Genomic DNA, 25,642 nt, shown 5'->3' on the forward strand with positions numbered 1-25,642 from the left:
TATCTTCCTGAGTTCACATCTGGTCTCACTTACCAGCTATGTGACTTTGGGCAAATCACTTAACCCTCTTTTCCTCAGTTTCTCATCTGTAAAATGAGTTGGAGAAAGAAGTGGCAAGCCACTCCTGTATCTTTGCCAAGAAAACCCCAAATGGAGTCGTGAAAAGGTAGACACGACTGAAACAACTGAAGAGCAACAGCAACAGTACAGTGATACAAGGACTTTTTTTTTTTAAATTAAGTTCTTCCTTGGTCTCCCCACAAATTTTAGCTAATCTAAAAGCACCCAAAAGTTCACTGTAACACAGGCTACTCTTCAAGGCAGATTGCTCTATTTATTCCTTATTAAAATTCAGAGAGAACTGGATAAATTATTGGGGAACAGAACCAGGAAATGACGTACACTGTGTTTCCATGATAGATGGAAAGAAGAACAAGAAAGCAACCAAAACTGAATGCTGTAAAATTATAATGACCAAGGTGGGCCCAAAAAGGTACAAGATGGTGCCTCTCTACATTCTTTGCAAAGGTGGGGGAATATGAGCCTAGAATGCTTCATATAATGTCAGACTTTGTCCATGCCCTGGTTAAATGTGCTGAACTGGCTTTCCTCCTTCTTTTTTATTCTTGTTATTAAAGGATTGCTTGAGAGGTGAGGGAGATGTGGCATGTTGGAAAATATGCATATAAAAACGATACCATTGAAATTCTATTTTTTAAAACAAGTCAACTCGAGTTGCTGTCCAAAAATCTTGTAATTTGCATCCTCTACCTTACTCACTGGTTTCCTAACTTCAGCACTGATTTGGTGAAAAGCTACTCTTAAGATTTACTGCTTCTGAGTGCATGAGAGCAAGCTCTGTATTCTCAGGGGAAGTTGCTTTCTTGGCACAGTTGGAGAGACGCTTGCTGTAAGCCTATGAAAATGTCTGCCCTCATTATGAAATCGCTTTTGTGCTCTGTTAAGTTGAATTGTCTTATCTGTTATACTTAGTGAGCTTGAGCACTGTTTGAGCTCTGTAGTAACACTCCAAGAATGGCAAAGACAACTTCATTAGCATTTCCTGGGATTTAGGATTTCTATGCCTGTTTGCAGTTGCATTGAAGCGTGTTTAATTTCTGTTTGGCTGATGTTCTAACTGTGCAGACACAGTGGAGATGGTGTCAGGCAGTGGCAAGGGCACTGGGTTTTTCGTCAGATGACCTGAGTTTGAATCTTGTTTGTTTGTTTTCAATTTCTGTGAACTTGGCCCAAGTACTTCCTATCTAAATAGGAAGTACTTATCCCTACCTCATTTGTAAAATAAGAGTGATAATTATAGTTACACCATCTATCTTGGAGGGCTGTTGTAAAGCTCAGGTGTGATCCTGTATGTTATGGAAAGGTGTGTGTGTGTGGGCATGTATATATGTATATATAATTTATGTACTCACACAGAAATAAATATGGGTAGGTAGAGGTAAAGGATGAAGGGCAGTAATGAGGAGATGGCAGAAACAAAGTTGTATTCTCATCTGCTCATGAAGATTCATAGGACTGTTACCTACTAGTGACTTCACCTTCCTCATCTGTGAAATATTTTCACTTTCTGAGTCAGAGGGTTATTGTGAGGATTAAATGAGATAACTAAAGTTGTTGTGGTTGTGTCAGGTCCAACTCTCTGTGACCCTGTGGACCATAGCATGCTAGTGCTGTCTGTGGGGTTTTCCCGGCAAAGAGTGGTTTGCCATTTCCTTCTTCAGTGGATTAAAGCAAACAGCAGTTCAATACCTTGCCCGGGGTCACACAGCTAGTAAGTGTCTGAGGCCAAATTTGAACTCGGGTCTTCCTGATTCCAGGCCCAGCACCCTATCCACTGAGACACCTGCCTGCCTCCAAATGATATATGAATGGCAGTTGTTATTAGTGGTACAACAATTATACCTCTCATTCACTCATGACATTCTAGATTGTTTAATAGTTATGCTTCTATTTGTTTTATTACTCACATGAAACTGAATGGGCTTGAAGGCAGGGACTGTGCCTAATTTTTCATTGTATCCTTAATAACTGACTTTTTAGAGTACTTTAAGGTAGGTAAAATACTTTGCATGATTTTTGGCCCTCACAATGACCCTGTTAGTGAAGCAAACACGTGTTTAAACCACAGGAGAGTCCCCTCCCTCCCCGCCCCCCCCATTTTTAGCAGGTGATTTCTGAATGTCAGAGTGATATTTAAAGGGTCATAGAATTTATAGCAGTGAGGGCCCTGAGAAATATCTAGTCTGACCCTTTCATTTTTTACCATTTTGCATTGGGATGACAACCCAAACTAGAAATGCTTATATACAACACATCCTGCATTTAAGAGGTGCTTACTATGTGCAAGCAACTGTGCCTGGTGCTACAAATAAAAACTAAAAACTGACACCATTCTTGAAGAAATAGTAGAAGAGATAGATGGCATGTAGATACCTAGCATATTGTTTTGTTTGGCTAAAACAAATTTAAGTAGTCTGGGATCTTTTCCTCAATAATGGTAAGAGAAATTCTGAACTAGGAGTCAGGAGACTTGTATTTCACTCCCAAGGCTGTCCCCTCTTGAAATGAGCCCCAGTATCTCATCTACAAAATCTAGAAGGTCTCTAAGATTTATTCAGACTACAAAATTTTGTGATATGCATATCTGCATGTGCAAAATCAATATATCATTATAAATGTAAAATGTGCTTTTTGTCTTTAAAGTCAGAAAGCAAAAAACAACTTCTCTGGGCCTCAGTTTCCTTAACTATAAAATGCAAAGATTAAACTTGATGGACTCTAAGGTCCCCTTACAGCTGTCACTCTTCTATCTGTGCTATGACATGTCTTAGGCTGAGAGGCAGTAAGGTGTAGTAGATAGAGAGCTGCCTTTATGCCAGGAAGACCTAGGTTCAAACACTACCTGTGACACACACTGACTCTGGGATTCTGGGCAAGTTACTTAACCTCTACTTCTCTAGACAATTCTCTAAGTATATAAACTTCAGAGAAAGTTCAGACCTGCCCAGACAGGTAGGTGGTGAAGTGGATAGAGTACCTGGGGCTAGAGTCAGGAAGACTCATCTTGATGAGTTCAAATCTGGACTCAGATACTTACTAGCTGTGTAATCCTGGGCCAATCACTTAACTCTATCTGCAAAAATGAACTGGAGAAGGAAATGGCAAACCACTCTAGTGTCTTTACCAAGAAAACCCTAAATGGGGTCATGAAAATTTGGATATGATTGAAATGACTGAACAACAACAATAGATCTGCATTGGTAGAGGGAATATCCTGCTGGAGAGATCCCCAAACCAATGAAATAAAAACTCTAGCCGCTCTCCTTAATTATATACCTGAAATTATATATAGGGTTGTAGATGTTTCCTACCAAAAGCATTTTTAAAAAAGAGTATGGCTTAAAGCAATAGGAATTACTGTATTTCTCTTTTAAATTAAATGATTACCATGTAAGTAGGCAAACTAGGCCATCTTTTTCCTCATTTCTTCTCTAGCCTTAACCCATTGAATGGGTGTTGCCTCAGGCAAACTGAGACCTGGGAAAGACCTTAGCTTAAAAAGGCCAAGGTCTCCCACTGCATCTGGGGCCATCTCTAGTTGTCCAGCCCTATGTCTCACCACTGGACTGGATGATTTTGGAGGAGAGAGTGAGGCTGATGACTTTGCATAGCTCCACCTCACTTAAATCCAATCAAAGACATCACCTTCCTGACATCATTGTTCCTCTTTAAGAATGAGGGATGAACAACAACAACATCTACCTGAGAAGTCTAAATCTAAAACTAGGATCTCTATTCACAGAGCCCAAAGACCTCATCCGCTAAATCATTCTCTTAGCTTCATTCTATTGATGGTACCACCATGTTTTATCTTACATGTTTGCAATTCTAGAGTTCTCCTTCATTCTTTACTCTCTCTACTCCCCAGCCCCTTCCCCAGCTGAGCTGAATTTTTCATCACTTGTCAAGTCTCGTCAGGTCTACTTGCACATCTGGTACTTTCACATCCTCTGCATCTCCCTCTCCACTCGTGTGACTGCTACCCTAGTCCAGGCCTTCATCACCTCTAGCTTGGACTATTGAAAGGTTATCGAAATAGGCTTAGTTAATCTCCCTGCTTCAGTCTCTGTGTATTATGCCTCCCTGCTTCAGTCTCTCTATATTATACCTCCCTCCAGTCTCTCTGTATTATGTTCTCCACAAAAATAATCTTCCTAAAGCACAGGTCTGATGGTGTCATTCTACTGCTTAAGCATCTTTAGCAGCTCCCTATTCCTTTGAGTGTAAAGTACCCACTCCTCAATTTGCCATTTAAAGCCCTTCGTAGTCTGGCCCCAGCCTTCCTTTCTGGATTTATTTCGTATTACTCCCCTTTACTTCTTATTTCCTGAACTCAGCATTCCATCTCGTGCTTTCATGCTTGTCTACATGCCAGGAATGCAAAACACCTACTTAACCAGTATCTCTTAAAACCTTTGGCTTCCTTCCAGGCCCCATTCTAGCACCAACTCCAGTGGGAAACCTTTCCTGATCCACCTAGCAATGCTTTCTCCCACCTCAAATTGTGGTTCAATAGTGTCCGATTCTTAGAGATCCCATTCAGGGTTTTATTGGTAGAGACACTAGAGTGGTTTGCCATTTCCTTCTCCACCTTATTTTACAGAGAAGGAAACTTGAGGCAACCAGGGTCACTCAGCCAGTAAGTGTCTGAGGCTAGATTGGAACTCAGATCTTCCTGACTCCAGGCCCAGCACTCTATCCACTGGGCCACTTAGGTACCTCCAAATTGTCTCATATTAACTTATTTGTGTACATGTGACCCCTCTCCCTTACTCATGGAAAAAAATGTAAGCTTGTTGAGGTTTTTTTTTGTTATGTCTAGCACTAGCACACTATCTTCCTCCACACCGTAGTAGTTACTTGATAAATTGGTGTTGAATTGAATCTCAGAATATATTGCTGCTCTTGGAGCCTCTACCTGCTCAGCCCCATATTTTTAGGAGCACACCAGCAATGTTGACCCTTTCCTTCCCCTCTTCCCTTCTATTACCTCTGTTAGACACTTCTCCAAGAAGGAGCCTCACCCCAACCCATACTCTGTAATCTCAAGGCTTTAGGAACAGAAAAAGTAGCTACTCACAAAAGCCCCCTCCTCCCCCTTTTTTGACTGAGCCTGTCTGTGCCTTAAGAAGATGGGAGAGGTCTGTCTTTTGTACCCCAGGGGATGTCACTGGCTGCTTTTAATTGGTCCTATCTCATTTAGCCACAACTCAGAGCCAACACATGTTGAATGCCTTTCCTACCACCTCACCTTTCACTTACTGGGAGACCTGAGAAAGACAAATGGCTTCAAATGAGCTTTAGTAATTAGGCAGCTGCTCCTTAAATATACTATTCCCTATTGAAAAGCCTCTGAAATAGTTTTATTCTATGAAACTAGTTCACATTTCTTTTGTCCTTTTTAATTTAATGTGGAAACCATGTTACCATATTTACCTATCTTGAGAACATTATTGATAAAAGCATGTTCTACTTCTAGCTAGATGACATAGTTCAGCCACATGCCTATCAGAATGTAGATGCAGTTGCTTATAGAGGTTTGAAGCTGTGGTAAACCCCACTTTACTCAACATTTATACATTCTATCATATCATTCAGCAGATCTCTATTAAGTATCTTCTATGTTCAAGGCATAATAGCTTCAGAGTTTTAGGATAGCACCCCTGTGCTCATTTTTGTTCTTTTGTTGCTATTGTTTTTAAAATAAATTTGTATTGATGTCTTTTTTTTTAATCACCAAAATTTCCCCTAGTATTCCTTCATCCACTTTCTCCTAGAGAGGAAACCCATATAACAAGCAATATTTTTAAAGACCAAAAAAAAAAAAGGGAAAAAAGTCAGCAGAGCTGATGAATGCATCTGAAAATTTGTGCAACGTACCACAGTCATGGACCTTCCACCTCTCCTCTGCAAAGGAGTGGGCTGGGATAATCTTATATCTCATCTTTCAAGCCATTTTATAGCATTCACTTCTGATATTTTGGGGTCATTTTCATTTATATTGTTGTAATATTATATATGTGTGTATATATGTATGTATGTGTGTTTATATGTGTATATATGCATATGTGTATATATCCTTTCGTATTTGTATATGTGTGTGTATATATCCTTTCACATTTCACATAGATCTTTCCATACTTCTCTGTATGCATAACACTCGTCATTTTTTATAGAACAGTAACAATCCATTAAGTATACACACCCAAGTTTGTTTAGCCATATTCTAGTCAACAGGTGCCTTCATTTTTAATTGCATCATTGGAATATGCAGTTCCCACAAATACATTTCCCTCCTAACTTTGGTTTCCATCAAAACTTATTTTAACAATTGATGAACTTTTATTTCGAATGTGTAATACATTTCCCTACCTCCATAAGCAGAACATATTTAACAAAAATTAGAAAAAATTTTTTTCCTTTTTGGTGACTCAGCATTGATTAACACTGCTTTGTAATATTTTAATACAATAATGCCACCAGAGCCTACTGAGGTCAGCTTTTAAAAGTTCTTTTTCTTAACTTTATTTTCATCTGTGTTCTCATTCTGTTGTGAATTTAAATCTGGTCTTTTTTTTTTAATGTGCTAAATCAGTGTACTTGAGGATGGTTCTAGTCTATCCACTGAATGGGCTTTGTGGAAATTCTTTTCCTTGGTTCCTAGTTGTCATTTTCCATCTAAATTCATATTTGTGCTGTGGTGAGAGATGTATTTTCCAATAAGTGGGATGTCATTGTATGTGCTTTTTGCTATATGTATACTTGTTTCCATTGTTCTGTTCAGTGCTGGTACATTTTTGTGCCTATCAGTGACCCCACTTAAAATTTTAGTTTCTCAAGGACTTCCAATTATTCTGTAACTTTCCATAGTATCTACTATCAAAGTTTCTTAATAATCACACTGTTAACCAAGAAATATCAAGTCTTCCATGTAGTCGTGTGATCTACTTCCTTTTCCCAATCATCACATACTTTTTGTATCCCCAGTACTTAGTACAGTGCCTGGCACATTTTTTGTTCAGTCATTTGGGGTTTTCTTGGCAAAGATACTGAATGGTTCACCATTTCCTTCTCCAGCTCATTTTACAGATGAGGAACTGAGGCAAACAGGGTTAAGTGACTTGCACAGGGTCACCCAGCTAGTACCTGTCTGAGACTGGATTGGAACTCATGAAGATGAGTCTTCCTGACTCCAGGACTGGCTGTCTATACACGGTGCCACCTAGCTGCCAAACAGGGTTAAGTGACTTGCCTAGGGTCACCCAGCTAGTAAGTGTCTGAGGTTGGATTTGAACTCAGGTCTTCCTGGCTCCAGGCCTGGTGCTCTGTCCACTGTGCCACCTAGCTGCCCCTGCCTGGCACATAGCAAGTGCTGGTAAATACTTCTCCATGGCTTGCATGGTTCTCTGAGGTTTTCCTCAGAGCCTCTCTGTCTCATCCATCCCTCTGTTTTGTCTTTCTTCATTATAGTAATGGTATTCTCTTGATGGCAGTAAATCAAAGGACACAACTGTGTAAGGTACCCCTCTGTAAGGTACCATCAAAGAGCTGTTAAAGTTCAGAGACATGCTGTGACATTGTGTGATGTGCTCACGATCATCTAGTAAATGTCAGAGATGTGATTTGAACCCTTGTCCTCCTGACTTCAAGCCTGCCACTCTAGTTACCACACCCCTCTGCTTCCCTTTGATTCTTGTAAGTGTCTGCCTCATTGTTCAAGGAAGAACTTGTTCAAGGACTCTTGTCACCCTTTCTTCTTGGAAAAATCCTGGTTTCCTTTTCCTCTGGTTCATTGTCTTTTTTTTTTTAAATTTGGTTATGAACTTAATCATCAACAAACAAACATTTAAAAACACAAAGAACAAAGAAGGTTGTGTATGAAATTGTGAACTTCTGTTACATATAGTTTATTTTTAAAAAAGAAGACTCCGTTAAATTTAATTAGTAACAAAATTGTCTAGATTGTTCCTGTCTTTTGAAATTTTTGCTCTCATTTATTAATGTCCCCCTCCCTCTCTCCCTTCCTTTTTTTTCCTTCCTACTATTCATCGCTTCTCACTTGCCCAAGAGAGACCTCCCTTTTTAATATGTATATATCATGCAAAAGACACCACCAACATACATGCACCTCATTCTCCATCTTTAATGAGTGTAGTCAAGAGTTCGTTATCTTTTAATGATCATTGACCACAGATAAAAGATTGGTAGATGTGGACCTGGAGGGAACTTTGAGCAGCCACAGAAGGGCGGTGACTTGTTCAAGGTCATACATCTAGTTAGTGACTGAGAATTCTCCTTCCTTTTTAATGGCTGTTGCTGACCTCTCCAGCATCTAATTTACTTGTTTGTTTGGCTGACAGTAATAATTACATTTATACAGCTGTGTGAGCTTGGGATAATTGCCTAACATGTAAGTCTCAGTTTCTTCATCTTTAAAAGGATAGACTAAGTCTCCTTCCAGTTCTAAATCCTTTTAAACTAAGATTTTTAAAATGCCGTCCTCACAATTTTGTGAGATAGGTAGTTTAACATTTCTATTTTACAGATTTACCCCCCAAGGTTACAAAGCCACTAAGATCCCAAACTGAAACTCAGGTCCTATGACTCCAAGACTAGTGTTCATCCTTTCTACTAAACCATTCACTGCTCTGTTAATATTGTGATTTTGAATCCAGTGCAGATGTGATCATTTCTTGGACCAAAGCCCTATAATGATCACTGGGAGTTCATGCTGCATAGAAGCCACAAGGGTTTTCATTAATCCCTGTGAAGCTGTAAAGCTAATTTGGGGAGAGAATAATATTCATGGCTAATATATTTTTAACATAACACATGATCCCCATAGAAATGAAAGTTTCACATGCTAAATATACGATTCTAGGAGCTTGTTAAGATGGCCATTAAAATATACCAATATATTTCCATGTCTCATCCAAACAATATATCACCTACAGACTTAAAGATGCTAGAAACAGGTACACTTCACAGAATCACAGTTGGAAGGGACCTCATAAGTCATTCTGAACAGTCATCCACAACATCCCTGAGAAATGGGCATTTCAGCCTTCACTTGAAGGCCTATAGTGAGAGGAAGGAAGGGGAAAAAAGCATTTATCAAGTACCTACTTTACCAGGTGACAGGCACTGTGCTAAGCATTTCACAAATATTGTCACATTTGATCTTCATAATAACCCTGGAAGGTGCAATTATTATCCCCATTTTACAGATGAACAAATTGATTTGCCCAGGGTTACATAGCTAAAAAATGTTTAAGATTATGTTTAAATGCAGATCTTCATGACTCTAGGCCCAGTGCTCTATTTACTGTGCTGCCTACCTGCCTCCCATGCTGAGGAAGCAAAAGTATTTTCTTAGGCAGATTTTTCCTTGCATGGAACTGAATTTCCTTCCCTTATACTTCTACTCTTTGCTCCTCCTTGTGCTCTGTGGAGTCAAATGTTATCATTCAATCATTTCAGTTGTGTCAGATTCTTTGTGACCTCCATTTGGGGTTTTCTTCACAAAGATACTGAAGTGGTTTGCCATTTTCTTCAGATCATTTTACCAATGAGGAGATGAGGCAATCAGGGTTAAGTGACTTGCTCAGGGTCACACAGTTAGTAAGTGTCTGAGGCCAGATTTGACCTCAGCACTATATGAACTGTGTGCCGCCTAGCTGCCCCGCCTGGCACATAGAAGGTGATAAATAAATGCTTATTGTATGACCAGTTGATGAAAATTACTTTGGTTTAGTGTACCACCAATAAGAAGTTGAGGTCCTTTGACATATTAATTCAGTGGAAAGGTCATATGATAATATTCCTTTACTATTTCGAATACAATAAAAAGCAAAAACATTTTTCAACCACTTACTTCCTAATAAAGGAATGTACAGATTTCACCAATGAAATACAGAATAAACTACTATGATTCTGTGATCACAAGATCATAGAATTTTCAAATTGCAAGGGAACTAAGCCATCACAGATTAGAGATCTATAAGAAGCCTCAGTGGCCATCTACTCCATACAGATGAAGGAACTCAGAAGTTAGATTTACTCAGGTCCACATAGGTCATGGGATAGGGACAGAGCTTCTGCTTTCAAATCTGGAGCCTTTGCCCTACATGACACTATTTCTTTGCTTATTAGTAGACATTATAGATGGTTTCATCAAAACTGGTGTATTAAACACTGAATGTGGTATTATATTGTTAGCATCAGGGGGTTTTAGTATAATCTACAAACTCAATACATCAACAGTGTTAAAGGCTGCCAAAAAAAGCTTATGTGCTATCTTGGGATATTTTGAGGTATAGTGTCCACCACCAGGGAGCGATACTCTTACCATATACATTCTTCTGATTGGACCACATCTCGGGTATTGGAAGTGCCTTGAAAAGCACTTGGAATCTCCACCTTGGTCATGCTACATAGGCATTGGGTTGAGGTAGCCTGTTGTGAACACTCTCTTTGAGAGCTAATCTCATTTAGTTCCGAGCATCATATTTTGGGAGGGGCTTTGGGATGGCAAACAGGATGGTAAAAGACTTTGAGATTACATCTTGTGAGGCTAGGTTGAAATAAATGGGTAGGTTTAACCTGGAGGGCATTTGATGGTTGTCTTCAAGTTTTGGAAGAAAAGAGGGATTAGATTTGGGAGATGGAAGGAGAATTAGCCCCAAGGGGCAGAACTAAGTAGTTGTGATTTGTAGTGAGGCAGATTGAATCTAGATATAAGGAAAAAATTGCTAATTGTTAGAGCTGCCCAAAGGTGAAATAGACTGCCTTGACATCATGAAGCATGGACTTGTCAGATATGTTCCTTTTTGGTCAGGTACACATGGAATTCAGTGGCCACCGAGGCCTCTTCCCTGTAATTCTTTGAGTTTTCAACTGGGAGTGACTTTAGGGCTCCTTCAGTCCAAAAGATTTTACCTTCTGTCTATATCATAGACTTTGGCAGCTTTTCAGCTCCTCTCAGAATAATGTTTTTAAATGCATAAAATAAAATACACAGGATTATAAAGAAATGCAATTGCGTTGCAACATAGTTATCAAAATATGAAAACAAACAAGTCCATGGATTTCAGACTAGGAGCCCCAATCTAGCCCAGCCTCCTCTCTTGACAGATAAGGAAACTTAGACCCAAAGTATGGTGTGACTTACTCAAGGTCACACAGTGAGTGGTTTAATATCAAAGGAGTGGTTAAAAAAAACTGACATTGAATGGAGTGGACAAAGCCTCTGGGGTGAGTTGAATCTGTAGGAATATTTCATTTTACAAACATAGAAATTATCATTAAGACTGTTGAATCGTTCTTATAAACCATCCTGTTTTCCTGTCCCCTTTTATCCTATGGTTTCCCTGTTGTCTTAGCCTCTGATTTCTTACTGAAACTGCATGTGGCAGAAAGAACACTGGCCTGGAAATCAATTCTAGTCATGTCATTACCACTGAGTCACTGCATCACCTTAGGTCACTTGCACTTAGATATGGAAAAAAATCAATATCACAAGTACAAGATGGGGAAAGTATTGTTAGTCAGCAGTTGTTCCAAAAAGCATCTGGAGGTTCTAGTGGACTACAGGCTCAAAGAATTAGCAGTGGGATGTGGTAGCCAAGAAGGCTCTTGCAGTCTTGTGCTGCATTAATAGGGAAGTGATGGTCCCACTCTACTCTGCCCTCATCAGACTTTATCAGGAGTATCATATTCAGTTCAGGATACCAGAGTTTAAGAAGGTTGTTGGTAAGCTGGAGAATGTCCAGAGAAAAGCAACCAGGATAGTGAAGTCCACATCCTATGAGGATCAGTTGAAAGAATCAGGCCTTTTTAACCTGGAGAAAATAGGACTGGGCGGGGGAGTAGAAGCCGTGATAGTCGGTTTCAAATACAGTCCCAAAAGTCTTAGTGTAGTTTTAGACTGTTTAGGACTTTTGAGACATTCTGTATTTAAAGGCCTGTCACATGGAGGAACAATTAGACTTGTTTACCTTTGGCTTCAGATTTGTTCCTAGTGTGAGAGCGGCATCAGACAGACATAACTCTTTGAGAGGTTATAGCTCTTGAGTATGGCTGGGTGAGGAGGTTGGGGGAGTGGTGTGGGCCAAAGTAAAGGGTGACATGTGGTGATGAGGGGGGTTATAGGCATGGAGGAAAGGAGGGTTTTGTGGAAGACCTGGAGGATTGCTCTTGAAGAAGTCAGCTGGACTAGTCTCTGTGAAGTGCCTCCTTGGGCTTCTAGGAAGTCTCTCTTTATACTAGGCTTACGGGTAGTATTTATAGACATGGATAAGGTAGCTTGGACTAAGGGTATCCTTCAAGTTTACAGGTGGACCTTTTTCGCCTAGTCCTGGTTTAAGCAGACTTGAGGTAATGGTTTGTGGTTTGACCATTTCTAAGGGAAAGAGGCCATCTGGGGGACTGAGTGGACTCAGGAGCACTAGGACCATTCTCTAGGGATTTCTTCATTCTCTGTCTTAAGGTTCTGGCCACAGTTAGCAAAACTAGGAGTAAAACTTTATCTAACAATTAAACTGCCCCAAAGTTGCATGGGCTGCTTTGAGAGACGAAGTGGGCTCTTCCTCCCTGAATGTGTTTAAGCAAACTCTAGATGACCACTTTGGGGGCATATTATTTATAATGGGGATTCCTTTGGTATACTGGCTTTTCTAGATGTCCACTGTGATTAAGTACATTTTCCTTAATTTTCTTTCTAGCTCTACAATGTTATAATTTTAGTCCTTTCAGAGGAATGATAAACATGACTGTTTCTTGAGGATATTTCAATCAATAAATCAAGTACAGAGTGTCCCAAAAATCTTAGTGTAGATTTTTGAACTATTAAAGTTCAAAACTGCACTAAGACCCTTGATGGCCAACAATAGGTCCAAGGCCAAACCTTACTTGGTTGTTGTTTGGGCCCTGATTGGTTCAGAATGAATGTTTTGGCCAGAAACCCTGAGAGTCTTCTCCTTCCAGATTGATTTTTTTTAATTTTAATTTTTTTTATTTGACTAGGTAAAGAGGCCCTTCTCTACCTCATTTCTTATTAAGCCTTAATCACTGAATGTGCTTTGCTTCAGTCAAATTGAGACCTGTTAAAGATCTTAGTTTGAAAAGGCCAAGGTCCCCCACTGCATGCTGTTGTCCTGATCTATAGACCACTGAATAGAGATGGTTCTGGAGGAGAAAGTGAGGCTGGTGACTTTGCACAGCCTTCCCTCACTTAAATCCAATTCAGTTGCATGTCATGGCACCACCTCCCTAATGTCATGGTCCTTTTCCAGAATAAAGGATAAACAGCAAGCCTATTATTTGCTAGGTACCATACTAAGCACGTGTAGGAAATTCAGCAATGAAAACTCTGTGATTCTTGCCCAGCCCTTCCTCACTAAGGAGATGTGAGCATTCTCTGAGCATCTAGTAGGTACTTCATAAACACCTGATTGAGCAATCATGCCCTTAAAATGAGACAATAACACCTATCCAACTATCCCTAGACCAGGCAGCCCATGAAGTTGGAGTCTGAGCCTTGGGCATGTTGCATAGGGGATCATAGGATCAGAGATTTAGACCTGAAATGGATCTTACAGGTCATAAAGTCCAATGAAGATAGCCTCCTGTTTTCTTGTTGGGTCATTTGAGTCCTGTCTGACTCTTTGTGACCCCTTTGGGGTTTTTCTTGGGAAAGATACTGGAATGGTTTTGCCATTTCCTTCTCCAGCTCGTTTTTGCAGATGAGGAAACTGAGGCAAGCAGGGTTAAGTGACTTGCCCAAATGAGAGAAATGATTTTTAATAACTAATAATTTGGGGAGATCCAGAGTTCTCCCCTTCTAAAATCCTGATTTTAAAGGTAAGTCTCTTAAAGGACATTGCTGGTAATGAGATTGGACTAACTTTCTTTTTCAAGACCTGACCCTGGTTTGGGTGGGGCATATATTCTTTGAATAGATGACCCAAGGCTGTGGATGGTCTGGGTATCCAGATAGTTTCTCTGTCCAAGGGTGTGACTTGATGTGACCTTCAGCCCCTCATTTTAAAATAGCCTGCCTCTCATTGTGTTAACCAGTCAGAGTTGATTGCCACTCCTCTTTCAAAAGAAGATCTGCAGGCCTGCCTTCAGAATTGCCTTTGATCTAAGAGATAGTCAAATGACCATCTTTTTATTAATAACATGCTGGCCTTATTAATAAAATGACCAAATTACCCAGAAACTATGTCTCTTGAATCTTTTTATGGCTAACCATGAAGGGATTAGACCTGTACACTCTAGATTCTTAACAAAAAACTCCCTTCTGATTGGGCCCTTCTTTCGGCCCACATGGAGAGTTCTCCACAAAGAGAGTTCTCTGGCTGTGATCTGTCTCTCCCTTTTATCAGTAATTAAATTTTATCTGGATAAGTTATATGTTCTGTGTCTATCTGTTTTTAGTGCTGCAACTCTAATTTTAGCTGTCACCAGGAGAGGAATCATCATTGGAATTGGGTAATTTGGGTTTCCTCTGCCTAAAATCTGGCAGGGATATGGCTGCCTGGGGAGTCCAGAGTTTATTTTGTGGGTATGGTCTGGGTACTCCGGTCCTATTTCTTAAGTAGGCATGCCCTGGAAGCCTCTTACAAGTTGTTTTGGTAATTAAGGTGGAACTTTTTTTTTTTTTTTTTTTTACTATTTTAGTATGCTAAATTAATTGTCTTTGATTGAGTCTTACTAGGTGCAAAGGTCCTGGCACATATCCTTTTGCTAACTAGGTGCTAAACCCCAGGCCCACACCCTTTTGCTGATTAGGTGTGAATCTTTTGGGTCCTGACAAGGATATATAATAAGATCCAAGGTTGGCCTTTGACTTTTTGGGCTCTCTCACAGGAAGGGTGGCGTGTGGCTCTAGGCAAGCCATTGTTAAGAGCTCCCCGGCTCCTAAATCCAGATGTTGATTCTTTTTTGGTAACTATGAATTGTGATTTGGTCTTTTTCTATTGTGTATGTTTGTAACTTGTTTGTATTTGTGCTGAAGTTTAGGTTTCTTCCTTTTCCTCCTGAACTATGTTCACCGAGTTCATATGTATATGTTGGACTAAAGTAATATTGTTAGCCCCTTAACTTTGCTTTCTTTAGTAAAGCAGATCAAAAGAACCTGTTTTAGTGGCCTTTGGGGTGCTGGTTGTTGGTTTTACACTGGCTGTAGCTGGTAGCCAGATTGTTGCTAAAAGTTTCATTAAGATGAAACAGGCAAGATGTGAGAGTACCAACTCTTGTAAAAACTACAGTATCTTGGGGAGCAAATTAGGATTGAGCAAATTAGGTTAAAATTCTGCCCCATAGGGAGAAGCCTTCTTAGGGTTTTCAGGCCAAGGTGTGTCAAAGGAATTTGGGTTGGCTGTGTCACTGAAAAAGTCTCTGAGCAGAAGAAGCAGGAGACAGACAGGTAAGTAATAAAGCAGGCTAGAAGATTCTCCCAAGTTTTCAGTTTAACTCTGATTTCTGGATATTTTTGTCTGTTTGGGTTTTCTTTCTGTCTTGTGTGAGTTTACAGTTTAGAAGGTGGAATCAGAGAAGGTTGTTTTCCTTTGGTAGGACATTAACTGTAGCTCTAAGCTGATGACATTTCAGACTAAAAGGGGCAGCTAGGTGGTGCAGTGAGTAGAGCACTGGCCCTGGAGTCAGGAGGACCTGAGTTCAAATGTGGCCTCAGACACTTGACACATGTTCTACCTGTGTGACCTTGGGCAAGTCACTTAACCCCAATTGCCCTGCCAAAAAAAAACAAAACGAGAAGCCCATGGATAGTTTGGCTGTAGCCTGCAAGCTACAGCCTTCTTTTTCCAGCTCATTTTACAGAAGTAGAACTTAAGCAAACAGAGTTAAGTGACTTGCCCAAGGTCAAACAGCTAGTTAGTATCTGAGACCAGATTTGGACTCAGGAAGATGAGGCTTCCTGCTTCCAACCACTGTGCCATCTAGTTGCCCAGCCTTCTGTGGGCCCTTTGAGAGCTAGTCTAATTTAGATTCCATAAAAAAAAAAAAAAAGCGTTGAGGTCCTAAAATTATAATTCCTATTCTTCTCCCACTGGCCAAATAAAATTGACCTGGCTATTTAAACTGAATTGAAATAGAATATTTCATTTAAAATTCAATTTAAACTGGAGCAAGGTTAATTCTCAATCTTCTTGTATTTGGAACATCATTTTAAGTCTCTGTTAATTATAACTTGTGGTTTTTTTAAATCATGTGATATTAAGATGCTAAATTAGAAGGTTATAATCTTTTTTTCTCTGATTTCTATACTCTAATAAACCAAAATAAACACAATCTACATCGCACTCAGAATAAAAATAAACATTTTGAGACACACATAATTGGGAACTCTTCTTTACTAGGAAATCCTGATTAGGGCTGCAGGCAGAAAAAAAAAAAACAAACAAAGCTTGTTTGTGTGTTTGTGTCTCCTTGGATGAAAGATTTTTAAAACTGTGTGAGTGCTGAAATGTTTATTTCCTACTCTGAGTGCTGCATGGACGTTTTCTTGTTTTTAACTCATTCTTAGCTTTTTCTGAGAAGAGCTGTAAGGTATTCTTTGTATTTGGAGCCCTGCCACTCAGCAGCTATGTGACTATGGAGTAGTGATTTCAGCCTTCTGAACCTCAGTTCCCTCATTTGCAAGATGTACATAATATTTTCACAACCTACCCTATGGTGTTGTTTCAAGGAAGCACTTTGTAAACCTTAAACTGGTAAACTTCAAAACTGCAGTAAGACTTTTAGGACAACCTATATTAAATGCCTACCTACTGTTTGTCAGAAACAAATAGGAGGCACGGTGGAGAGAGTGCTGGGCCTGGATTCAGTAAGATTCATCTTCCTGACTTCAAATCTGGCCTCAGATGCTTACTAGCTGTGTGACCCTGGGCAAGTCACTTAACCTTGTTTGCCTCAGTTTCCTTATCTGTAAAAGGAGCTGGAGTAGGAAATGGCAAAACTACTCCTTCCCCAAGAAAACCCACAGAGGTGTAATGAAGAGTCAGAAATGACTGAATCGCCACAACAAACTGCTTGCCAGGTCCCTGACTAGACATTTGGCTGGGGTGAGGGTGGGGAGGAATATAAAAATGAAAACTTTGTGACCCCCAAGCCTTTTACCAGTCATGGGACATGAACATATTCTAAGCACTTACTAGGGTAAGTATTTAATAAATATCTCATTGACTAATCAGTCCCTTAAAATGAGACAAAACCACCTCCCCACCTATCCCTGGGCCAGAAATAGAATACTGTAGAAACATTTATCGTTGTTGTTGGTAGTGATATGATGTTCTAGGAAGACACGTCATTTGATAAGTTAATATGTTGAAAAAAGTGGCTCCTATATTTACATTCAATTCTAGGTTATACTTTTGCTTCATTTAACACAATATTTGATCTACATACCCCACAGGATTGCGGGGCTCTGCTGAAGTAATATATACAGATACATGCTTTTAAAAACATTGGGTTTTTTTTTATTTTTAAAGAAAAGGAGTGTGGGATTGGGGAAGAGTCATCTTTAGTCCTGAGTTGCCACCAAGCAAGAAAAGTATAAATCTAATAATTTCCTTAGATCAGAATAACTTCCTGTATAGGCATATGAAAATAAAGATTCAGAAAGGAAGTGCCTTTTAAACCTAACTAATGTGACTATCATCATTATCATTAGCATTTATTGGGTCTTTACTGTAGGTAGGATAGTATTAAGAATTAGGATGCAAAGGATGTTTTCCTTCTCCTTTGGAAAATTATCTCGAATTTATATAATGATGTGGCAGTTTAATTTTTTTAAAACCATTTATTGCTTCTGGCTTATTTTTTCTTTGTTCTGATGTTCATTCTATCAACAAATATTTTATTAGGTACCTGTGTGTTAGTTACTTTAAGGAATATAGAATATCATATCGTGACATGTCAATGGCCTAGCCCCATGAGGAAAACACACAGATAACTGCAATGTACGAGATTCAAGAAAGAAGAGATTCTCTTCTCCAAAGGAAAGTAAATTTTGATGGTCAGAAGCTGCCCATTTAACTTGGGGTTTACTAGCTAGATTTCTTTCTTCTTTCCTCCGTTCTTCCCTTCCTTCTTCCCTTCCTTCTTTCCTTCCTTCCTTCCTCTCTCTCTCTCTTTCTTTTTCTTTCTTCTTTCACAAAACCTTAAACCCAGTTCACTCTGACGCTCATATATTGGATCACAATAGGTCCCTGCCCAAGCTCCACTTAATGACTGTATTTTGGGCCCTCCTGGCTTAGAGTGAATGTCAATGATAACTGTTTCTCATTGGAACAGCAACACTGAGGGCCTTCCCCTCCCAGCTTGATTTTTTTTCTTTTTTTCTAATTCATGGGGCCATCCCTGGACTCACTTCTTAAAGAGGCCTATTCAATGAATGGGCATTACTTCACTCTGAGTGAGTACATGAAAAGGCCTTAGCCTAAAATGGCCAGGGTCTCCCGTTGCATCCTGGATCATCTCCAGTCATCCTGATGAATATCTGGTTACTAGATCCCGATGGCTCTGGAGGAGAAAGTGGGGCTGGTGACCTTGCACAGTCCTCCCTCACTCAAATCCAAGTCCCCTACTGCAAGTCACGTCATCACATCTCTGATGCCTCTTTGAAAATAAAGGACAAACACAACACACCATCACGAACCAAGGAAATGACAAAGCTCAATATCTTTTGGGGTGTATCAGATGAGTCACTGTGGCTGCAGTTTGGGGTGTTTACAAGTTTAAGGGTTTTTTCCACAGGAGTTAGGGGGAGATAAGACTGAAGAGGCTGCTTGGAGCCAGGTTGTGGAGGGCTTTGAGTAATAAGTTAAGCGTGTTCATCTTTTATTTGACTGGCACGGAAAAAATGGAGATTTTTGAGCTGAGAAGTGATATGAAGATTCCCTGAGCAATGATGTGAAAGATTGGGGAGAGGAGAGATGGGAAGTATAGACATCAATTTGGAGGTTGGTTTCCATATTACTGGCATGAATTTATATAGTCAGAATTAGGATGGTGGCAGTGAGGATGGAGAGCAGAGGAGAGATGAGTATGAGAGATTGTGGGGGTAGAATCAACAGAATTTGTCAACTGGTTGGAATGAGAGATAGATAGAGACAGAGAGAAGGATCAAAGATGACTTCAAAGTTTTATAAGGATGGCGACAAAAATGAAGGCAGAGAGTTTTATCTTTTGCAGAGAGGAGGATAGGGAGGAAATCAGTTTAGATTGACGCACATTCAGTTTGAAATACCAGCAGGACAGCCCACTTGGAGCTCTCTATTAGGCAATTAGAAAAGTCTGTGACTCTAGAGAAAAATCTGGGCTGTAGACAGAAATCTGGGAATCATCCACAGAGAAGTTTAAATTAAAGCCATGGGAACAAATGAGATACTCGTGGAAGAAAACTGAAAGAGAAAAGAGGCAAAAAGACAGAGCCTTTGGGAGAAAGGTTGGGAGAAACAGGACTTGAGGGAGTGGGAGAAGGAAGAGGAACCAGCACAAAGGAGCTGGAGAAGCAGAGATCAGAAAGGGAGAAGGAGTAGGAGAATATCCTGGAAACCAAAAGGAAGGAATTTTCCAGAGCAGGAGCTGTTCAACATTATCAGTTGCTTCAGACTGAAAAGATAGATTTGATGATTAAAAGAGCTAAAGTAGGATTTGGGGGGAATGTTCTAGTTAAACCCCCTAATTTTACAGATAAGAAAACTGAGTCACACAGGTTAAATGACTTGTTGGAGCAGTGTCAGTCCGGACTTGAACCCAGGTCATCTGACTATTGCTTTTTTCATCTCATCCAGTTGATTATCAGTGATACTTGAAATTTTAAGTAAAGTAGAAATGTGATGACAGAAGGCAGAGTACCGAAGGATGAGAAGTGAATAGGTAAGTGCTGAGGTAGGAAAGGTAGCAGATGAAGGCTACTGTTTAGCAGTGATAGGAAAGGAAGAGATAGAAATGTGGTTCTAGTGAGGTTCCTTCCTTAGTGAAGAGAACAACGCAAACCTTACAAGTTAAAACATACCATTGCCTGGAAAATCCCATTATAACTGCAAGTTGAAAAGAAGCTTTTAATATCATTCTCATCAATGACCAAAGTACAGACATTCAGGAAGGTCTTGAATGGCCTAAGTAATCTGCTCTTCTTGCCATTAACCTCCACTTCTATGGGAACTTCTTACCCAAGTGATGTGACAAGTGTTGGTGCTGAGGGGTAGGTGATAGAGTAGGTAGAAAGGGTGAATTTTAGAGTATGGACGACCTGGGCTCAAGTCCCCACCTTTGACACAGTAACGGCAATATTGTACAATGATCAACTGTGAAAGACTTCTCAGTAATACAGTAATCCAAGACAATTCCAAAGGACTCATGATGAAAAATGTTATCTACCTCCAGAGAAAGAACCCATGGAGTCTGAATGAAAACCAAAACAGGAGAGCAAGAGGGAGAGGGGTGTTTCATGTTTTCTTTTTTTTCCCCATTAGGGTCTATGTCTTCTTTCACAATATGACTAATATGGTAAAATGTGTTACTTGATTGTACATGTATGACCAATATCAAATTGCTTCCTGTCTCAGGGAAGGGGGATGTGAGGGAGAGAGAGAGAAAATTTCACGCTCAAAATATGTTTAAAATGAATTTTAAAAATTGTCCTTACATGTAACTGGGGGAAAACAAAAAATTTTAAAAGTCCCTACCTTTGCCATACAGGATCATAAATAAGATGATAGACTTAGAACTCAAAGGTACCTTAGGTCATTGAGTTCAGTCCCCTTATTTTAGAGATAAAGAAACTAAGGCTCAGAGAGATTAAGTGATTTGCATTTAAGGTTATACAATTAGTAAGTATCTGAGGCAGGATTCCTCCAATTTAGGTATGTGACCCTGAGTGGGTCACTTAATTTACAGAAGAGTTGCACTGAGGAGGGAATTTCCACACTGACATTATTGAAGGTCTGTGACAAAAAGAAATGTTGTTAATGATGTTGGTTGATAACAGTATATCTATTTACCTGAAGTAACCAAGGCACTGAAACTAAGAGAAAGTGAGCAGATGATTTCCAAAAAGTCACCTGGCAAAGACAGGATAATTAGATTCTGTTAGACTCCCCATTCAGCAGGGCTTCTTTTTACTTAGCTGACTCAAGGTCGACAGTAAACTCAGGGAAATCAAGGAGGCTATAAGGACAGGAGGGTTATGTTTTTTTAATTAATTTTTTTTCAGTTGTCAAGGATTTATTATCTCTTTCTTCCATCCTTCCCTACCCCTCCCCGAAAAAGAAGAAAAATTCCTTGCTACAAGTAGTCATAGTTAAGCAAAACAAATTCCCACATTGGCCATGTCCAAAAACCACATGCATGTCCCATTCTGTACATCAGTGTAGCACTCTCTGTCAGAAGGTGGGTAGCATTCTTCAATATCATTGTGTGGAATCATGGTTGATCAGAGGTCTTAAGTCTTTGAGAATTGTTCATTGTTGGAGTCAATATAAATTGTCCTCCTGATTCTGCTTACTTCACTTTGCATCAGGTCATACAAGTCTTCCTGGGTTTCTGTAAAACCATCTCTTTCATCATTTCTTACTGCACAGTAGTATTTCATTACATTCATATATTATACCGTTTTCAGGTATTTTTCATTTGAAGAGTACCACCTCAGTTTCCCATTCTTTACCACTATCGAAAAAAGCCGCTATAACTTTTTTGTCCCTATGAGATCTTTTCCTCTTTCTTTGATCCCCTTGGGGTACAGAGTCTGTAGTGTTACGGGGTACTTTTTGGGTAGAATCCAGGGAGGGGCCCATGGCAGTAACTTTGACATTGCCTTTTCCCTGAGGAAAATGTTGGCAGTGAGTGGAGAGGGTGGGGCTAATACATGCTCCACAGGTAGAATCTATGTAGAGAGAAAATTCTTCTATTGAAGCATCATTTTATTTAGAGTGACACTGCTTCTGGTAAGTGGTTGAGATCATCCTAACCAACTTTTACCTACATCTCATTTCCTTCTACCCTCTTGGGACTTATCTCTAAGAGGGGGAAATCAAGGTCAGCATCTCAAAGTAATCACTACCATAATGAGCTACAGATTTTCTAGCTCTTTGGCAATGGAATAAACTATATTATTTGAGTCCCTCTCTTATCCCAGGTTTTGCCCCATTTGGAGAGGAATAAGGGTCAAAGTTTACGAGGCTAAATATGGATATTAAAAATTAATCTATTGGTGGTTATTTGCTGTTTTGAGGCTAGTGGGTATTCAACTTCTGATCCTCTCAGCACCAGCTGTGGAGATTTCCTAGCTCAGCAACCCCCTGACAAACCAAGCTCTAATCTATCCCCAGTTGGCCATCTGTACAGATTAGTTTGTTTTTTGTTTTTCTTTCTGGTGTTTGTTTATTTGTTTAAGATGCAATGCAAGAATGACGGCTGTGCCAGCAATTGTCAGGATGGTCCCAGTTCAGTCATTTACAGCTTTTGAAATTTCTCTTAGTTGGCAGATTAACCTGTCAGTTCCCTGACTCAAGAGAAGCCAGTATTTCCAAGTTAGGTGTGGGTTCTGGGTAATTGTATCCTGTGTATTAATGCTGCAGGAAAGCATCCTTTAAATATTCTCGCATGAGATTAGATAGTTTAATGCCAGCCAGCATCCCTATCCCCATATAGAGTTGGATTTAGGTGATTAATATAGTTCTGACTATCTTTACCGTCAATAAGCCTTTATTAAGTGCCTGTGTACTGGGCACTGTGCTAAAACACTGGGGGTTACCTAGAAAAGCAAAATTATGGTTCTGTTCCTCAAAATACTTAGATTTTATTGGGGGAAATAATATGCACATGATTGTGTCCCTACAAAATGTGTGTAAAATATATAGGGTAAGTAGGAAGGAGATGGCGTGGTGGAGGAGCAGGGAGGAGAATGGGGCAGGGAAAGACCTGCAAAATGTGGAATTTGAGTTTTGTTTTGAGAAAGTTGATAAAAATGAGAAGGGGAGACAATGTTCCAGGCATGAGAGAGCCAGTAAAAAGAAGACTGAAGAGGCAGGAAGGAGCCAGGTTATTAAAAGGCAGCTAGGGGCACAATGGGTAGAGCTCTAGACCTGGAGTCAAGAAGACAAGAGTTCAGTTTGTGCCTAGGATGCTTATTGGCTGTGTGATTTAACCTCTGATTGCCTCAGTTTCCTCATCTGTGAAATGGGGATAATAATAGTACCTGTCTACCAGAGTTCTTATGAGAACAAAATGAAATGATTGTTGCAAAGCACTTTGTATTATATAATTGCTAGCTCTTGTTGTAAAACAGTTTAAAAGGTCAAGAAAGGATTTTCTATTTGTTCCTGGAAGTAATAGGGAACAAGTGGAGTTTATTGGTGGGGAGGGTATAACATGGTCAGACTTGCACTTTAGGCAAGATCACTTTGGCACCTGAGTGAAGGAGGGACTAGAAGAAAGAACTGAGGTAGAAACAGGGATCAGCAAGCTGGTGGAATAGTCCAGGAGTGAGGGGATGAGGGCCTGCACCAGGGCAGCAACTTCCATGGATGCTGTTTGGAGCATTATTAATTGACTACAAATTTTCTGAGCCTTATATTCCTCACCTCTAAAAGGAAAACAAGAAAACCTCCTTCTTCCTTGTCTCCCATGGACACTGAGGATAATTACAATGGTATACTGTGATTCAGCATAAGCATGTGCTGTATAAATGTCACGTTTGAGGGCTCTTCCTCCACTGGAGGCCTCTATGGAGCATAGAGTTGACCTTAGGTTTTTGAAAGCTCTACCCACAGAACACAAGTCATAAGGGCTTCCAGGATGGTTTTGATGGCATGCCCCATATCAAAGGCCAATCTAGCTAAATTCAGAGAGACTCCTCACTTTATAGATAGATGCTAGGTGATGAATTATCTGAGGGAACAGGAATTCATTAAACATCTTCTCAGAAGCAGAACGATTGTCATCTGCATTGATGGTAGGAGTACTTAGGAGGGCAGAGAATATGAGACAGTGCAAAGAGGATTGCTTCTCAGAGTCAAAATGCCTGCATTCAGATCCTGCCTCTGATCCTCTCTGTGCAACCTTGGGCAAATCACTTCAGTTCTCTGGGCCTCAGTTTCCTCTTCTCTAAAATGGAGTCATTGAACTAGATAACTCATCTAGCTCTAAAACTAAAGCCAGACTTACAGCTTCTATGGTATGATATAATTTTGTTGAGTCAACTCCTTTATAGGCTCAGTGGTGAGTTCAAGTATGTCCTGGTCTCTGCATTTAAAAATTAATGCTTGGAGTTTGTAAGATGTGAAGCTCTGCTGTAGCAGTGGGCTTTGATTCTGTGGTACAAAATAACTTTATATTTAATTTGTGCATCTTTTAGTCTACATATGTATGAAGGAAAAATTACTTTGTATTTCCTTTCCCCTTAATTTTATAAAATTTACTAGAATTGTAAGCCCCTTGAGGGCAGTGACTGTTTTCTCTTTGTCTTCATATCCCCAACACCTGGCACAACGTCTTGCACACAGGAGGTCAGCAGTCAATGCTTGTTGAATTGAGTTGAATAGAATCAAACTGTCAGTCATTTGGCAAGTATGGGGGTAAAGTTCCATTATAGCTTGTAACGTAACAAGGAGTGCAAAATTATGACCGTGTTGGGATGACTGGTTTATGGTATTGTGTCATTTTATTAGATTGTAAGCTTCTTAAGAGCAGGGATTGTCTTTTTCCTTATTTTGTATCCCCAGCATTTGGCATGGGACCTGGCACATTTATAACAATATTTACATTTATTTATTTATTATATTTATAACACGTTTATAACAATAAATAAAAACTTAACACATTTATTGATTGGTGATCAATAGAATCAAGAATTCTCATAGTCAGTGATGCTGTATAATATGCACTAGTTCATAGTCCCATTCTTTAAGTGGCCTCCGTGATAGAAACCAAGGATCATAACATTTTTCATGACATTTTGGTTCTCTCATCAAGCAATACCAGTTCCCCATTATTCCCCTGCCATCTTTACTAGAAAAACTCACACAAATTCCTAACCCACAATACCAAACAAAATAGCAATTGATGCAAAAGGTATGATTGTAAGAGGACAAAGGGGTCAGATTAAGAAGTGTTAGAAGCTTATAGAGATGAAATTCTACCTTTGGGACAGCTGGTTACCTGGGTAGAATTTGTTGGATAGGAGCCAACCTCTATTTCTTAGACAACCACAGGATCTATGGCATGTTTCGAGGACTGGGTCAAGAAATACTCAGCTAATATTGGCAGCTGGATTTGGCTTGGTTTGTGTTATAAAATTCCAGCGTACTTTGGACCATTTTGCTAAATATTACAACATTGTTTCTTCTTTTACAGGGAGAGTCCATCTGCCAACTTGGACCCATGTGTATTTCTCAATTCTTTTACTGGTTCCAGCAGGACCCTGCTGATTGACGGTCGTGTTGAACTCAAAAGGGGCCTGCAGCGTCAGGAACGACATATCTTCCTCTTTAATGATTTGTTCGTTGTGACCAAGGTCAAGTAAGTATCTGAG

At 39.8% G+C, this 25,642-nt stretch overlaps 1 protein-coding gene across 1 annotated transcript in view; it reads left to right on the forward strand.

Annotated features, from left to right (window-relative positions):
- The window catches only part of ARHGAP20 (Rho GTPase activating protein 20), a 160,197-nt gene that overhangs the window by 56,293 nt on the left and 78,262 nt on the right, over positions 1-25,642 (forward strand). Inside the window, exon 3 of the mRNA XM_036745309.1 lies at positions 25,465-25,629. Coding sequence (XP_036601204.1) covers positions 25,465-25,629 — 165 coding nt within the window. The remainder of the gene's footprint in view (positions 1-25,464; positions 25,630-25,642) is intronic.

The sequence above is a fragment of the Trichosurus vulpecula genome, chromosome 2 (genome assembly GCF_011100635.1).
Source record: "Trichosurus vulpecula isolate mTriVul1 chromosome 2, mTriVul1.pri, whole genome shotgun sequence".
Lineage (NCBI taxonomy): Eukaryota > Metazoa > Chordata > Mammalia > Diprotodontia > Phalangeridae > Trichosurus > Trichosurus vulpecula.